The sequence below is a fragment of the Colobus angolensis genome, unplaced genomic scaffold (assembly GCF_000951035.1).
Source record: "Colobus angolensis palliatus isolate OR3802 unplaced genomic scaffold, Cang.pa_1.0 Scaffold40, whole genome shotgun sequence".
NCBI lineage: Eukaryota > Metazoa > Chordata > Mammalia > Primates > Cercopithecidae > Colobus > Colobus angolensis.
The window spans coordinates 7,586,951-7,590,624 of NW_012117377.1; the positions used below are offsets into that span (position 1 = coordinate 7,586,951).

At 48.5% G+C, this 3,674-nt stretch overlaps 1 protein-coding gene across 1 annotated transcript in view; it reads left to right on the plus strand.

Moving 5' to 3' along the window:
- The window catches only part of KIF26B (kinesin family member 26B), a 196,256-nt gene that overhangs the window by 33,004 nt on the left and 159,578 nt on the right, over positions 1-3,674 (plus strand). The window contains exon 2 of the mRNA XM_011955773.1: positions 876-1,059. Coding sequence (XP_011811163.1) covers positions 876-1,059 — 184 coding nt within the window. The remainder of the gene's footprint in view (positions 1-875; positions 1,060-3,674) is intronic.

The window sequence follows — 3,674 nt, forward strand, 5'->3', positions numbered from 1 at the left end:
GCCTCCTAAAGTGCTGGGATGACAGGTGTGAGCCACCACGCCTGGCCAAGATTATCATGTTTTAAGTGTTACAGGATACTTGACTGTTGTACGATGTCATTTGAACAGCCTGTGTTATGAATGATGCTGGCTGCCTCCCCTCCCACCTTTCCCTGCCTTCACACTCTGTGCCCCTTTAGTGCTTTGACCGCTTACTCCTTGCACTCACCCATGAATTGCATTTTGTATTTAAAGACCTCCCTGCACAGTATCCTCTTATCTATGTGAGCAGCCCATAGTCTGAGCACCCTGCACCCTGGCTGGAGTTCACCTTCTGGTTTGGTGTTATGTTTCTAAAACCAGTTTGATTTTTCCTGTTGTGCTGGGGCTTGTGTTTTTCCAGTGCCCTGTACAGAGCATGCCTTGACTGGTCTCCACATGGTTCTTCATCAGACTGGTTTGGATTTTACAAGGTGTTAGAGTTTTTTGATTAGCTCGTGAGGTCTCGCACTTGAGTGTATGCCAGAGAAGTGATTCCTCGGTAGAGTGATGAACGTAATGGGTGCCGTTTGTCCCCAAAGATGCCCGGCTTTGTTCTGCTTATGCTCAACATTGGTGGATAACAAACAATTCTTTGTAAATCGTGATTGCAGAATCCTGCTAGTTTATGGCTTTGTTTTTCCTTTTGCTGTATAAATGATTGGGTAGCTCGTTAAGCTCACTCTGTTATAGGAAGGGACTGCTACGGAGGACACGGAGCAGGAGGAGAGAAGGAATGATTACGCCTCAGTAAGAACGAGGGGTTTTTTAAGAGGAAAAAAACGAAGTAAGCCTAGCATATCTGATTGTACAATCATTTCCCCCTTATTGTTCCTTTCTTATGTTTTCCCCTCCAGAGCTGCCCAGAAGTTAAATCTGTCTTCTAAAAAGAAGAAACATCGGCCTTCCACTTCTTCCGCTGCCGAACCACCGCTCTTTGCCACCAGTTTCAGTGGGATTCTGCAGAGCTCCCCTCCCCCAGCCCCGCCCTGTCTGCTGAGGGCTGTCAACAAGGTGAAGGATACCCCGGGGCTGGGCAAGGTAGGACCATCCGCCGTCCCTGCCATCTGCCCAGGGTGCGAGGTTCTGGATCAAGTTTCAGGAAGAAGAAAACGAGGGCTCCAACGTGTTAAAATAAGACGGCGCCAGGGAGAGAAGGAGGCAACATGAAATTCATTTGAAAGTCCTGACAGTTGTCATGCATTGCATACACTAAGTAGTAAACTAAGACATGCAAACCGTAAGAGAACTGATTTGCTTTTGGTGGGGAAAATAAGCTTGGCATTGTTTGACAGAATCATAGCCATTTAAAGAAAAGACATAAAGGCACAAAGTATCGAGGCAGGGGCAGGAGACCGAGGGAAGCCACAGGACAAGGTACAGAAAGGAGATGTAACAAGGCCTCGTAATTTCCCTGTGACACTTTTGGGTTTTTCCTTCCCCTTCGGAGAAGTCCCGACTTCTGCTTTGAACCAGAACACCGAGGGGATGCGTGAGGAGCGTTTGCAGTCATGCCTTTCTAGCCGACAAGGGCAATTTCGAATTGTTACAAATGCTTAGAAAGAGATGTAGGATCATGCTTACAAGCCATTGCTCAGCTACATTTGGGATATCTTTATTTTTAAATGTCATTTCTAAATTCTTTCTCCCTTTCCGAGAAAAGCGTTTGGGTGAAGTAACTTACAGTTTACTCATCATTGGTGAATACGCCGGGGCTTATACAAACATGTAGTGAAAGAAAGAGGTGGCGGTTTTATTTTTCATTTTTATCAAAAATAGGAGTGGCGCACACGACCTCACTGGTCCTTTGCAGACTTAACGTGACTCCGGCCCCGGGCTGCATTTGGCTGGAGTTGCTAGTCTTGCTGAAGCTCCAGAGCAACTACTAAACTGTGCGGATTGAGATTTTACCTGTTCAGATCGTGGACTGCCAGTCCCCTGGGTACCCAAACATGGTCGTGCCTGGGTTTCTGGGCATCAGAAGGCCTCTGTCTCTCTGGAGTCTCCCCTTACAACCTCTACCCTCTCTTCTTTTCTCCTTCCTCAGTTTCTCCCATGTCCTTCCGTACTCTCCCACCCTCAATCTCACCACCTTGTTGGGAAGGTATTAACTTCATGTGGTACTTTTCCCCAAGAAGAGTTTGAATTTCAAGATTACATTGAATAGTTCGGGCACAGTGGCTCCCACCTGTAATCCCAGAGCTTTGGGAGGCCACAGCCAGAGGAGCAGTTGAGGCCAGGAGTTCGAGACCAGCCTGGGTAACATAGCAAGACCCTGTCTCTACAAAACATTTAAAAGTCAGCCGGGCACAGTGGCAGATGCCTGTAGTCCTGGCTACTCAGGAGGCTAAGGAGGGAGGATCACTCGAGCCCAGGAGTTTGAGGCTGCAGTGATCAATGATCATGCCACTGCACTCCAGCCTGGGTCACAGAGTGTCTCTATTTTTTGAAAACTTACGTTGAACAGAGCCATCCTTCCTCTGATGGGAAGCATCCAGGCCCGGAGTTTTCCATGGTGGTGGGCAGGGCAGATGGTTTTCAGCTGAGGGCTTTCCCAGGCCCCGCGGTAAAGAAAGACTGGAGGCAGGGCGGCAGCCTGGGCTGTCTGTAGGGCCTGCCCCAGCATCACTGGACATGGAAGCAGATGGAAAAAAAACAGTGTGGACCAGGACTCCTATCCAGGAGAGGACTCAGTGGGTGGGAGCCCCCGAGGAGGGGCCGTGGTACCCCACAGGGGCACCCGAGTGCGATCGTGAATGGTTGATACGCTGCCTTCTATGGAGGGTGGGTCCAAGTAACTGCTGGGATCTTCTATTCTTTTTTACATTTTTTATTTTTAATTGTGGTAAGATACAGGTAACATAAAATGTACCATCTGAACTGCTTTTAAGTATACATGGGTGCTCTTGTTTTGCAAAGAGGGATTTGGAACTTCGGTGCCGGAGCCGCACTGCCCTAGACACAGTGAAATCAAGCTGTCAGTGCAGCGACCTTCCCCTCCTGTGCTCTAAGCCACACCCCACTTCTCTTCTGAATAAGTGTGAGCAAATATTTAAGTGGTATCCCCTTGAAAAGGTGCCAGATGATTAGCTAACCTGGGGTGCTCATGTACCCCAATACAGCCCTGTCCAGGGCACCTCAAAATGAAGCACATCAGAAACCGTCCTCCTGCATCTACAGTACTGGCCTTGTCCGTGGTTCCTAAAAGGGTTGATGTGGATGCATCTTCAGGTGGCTCTGACCTCTCCTCCTCTATCCCTAATGCCTTCCCTGGAATTCTGAGACAAGGACATCCGGGTGCCAAGGCCAGGGACCAAAACAGCAGAAAGAGTGTCCCAGCCAGCGGGATGACCCAGCACTGACACAAAAATAGTTTGGGGGGCAAAGGACACTGGTCCAATCTTGATTTCATGATGTACCATATGTAGTGACCACAGGTAAGGGGCCTTACAAGGAAGAGTTATGCTTGTTAGTAAACTGAAGTTTGCATTTTACACTTTTTTTAAAATTAAAGATATCTCTCTCCCTCATTCGCAATCCAAAATGCAATCAAAGCCCTGAGTTCACCCATGGGACTGTGTCTTGGAGCGGGGCATCGGCCTGGGGTCACAGAACATAACAGAAGGTGTGGCTTCCATCTGACCAGTGGCCACATG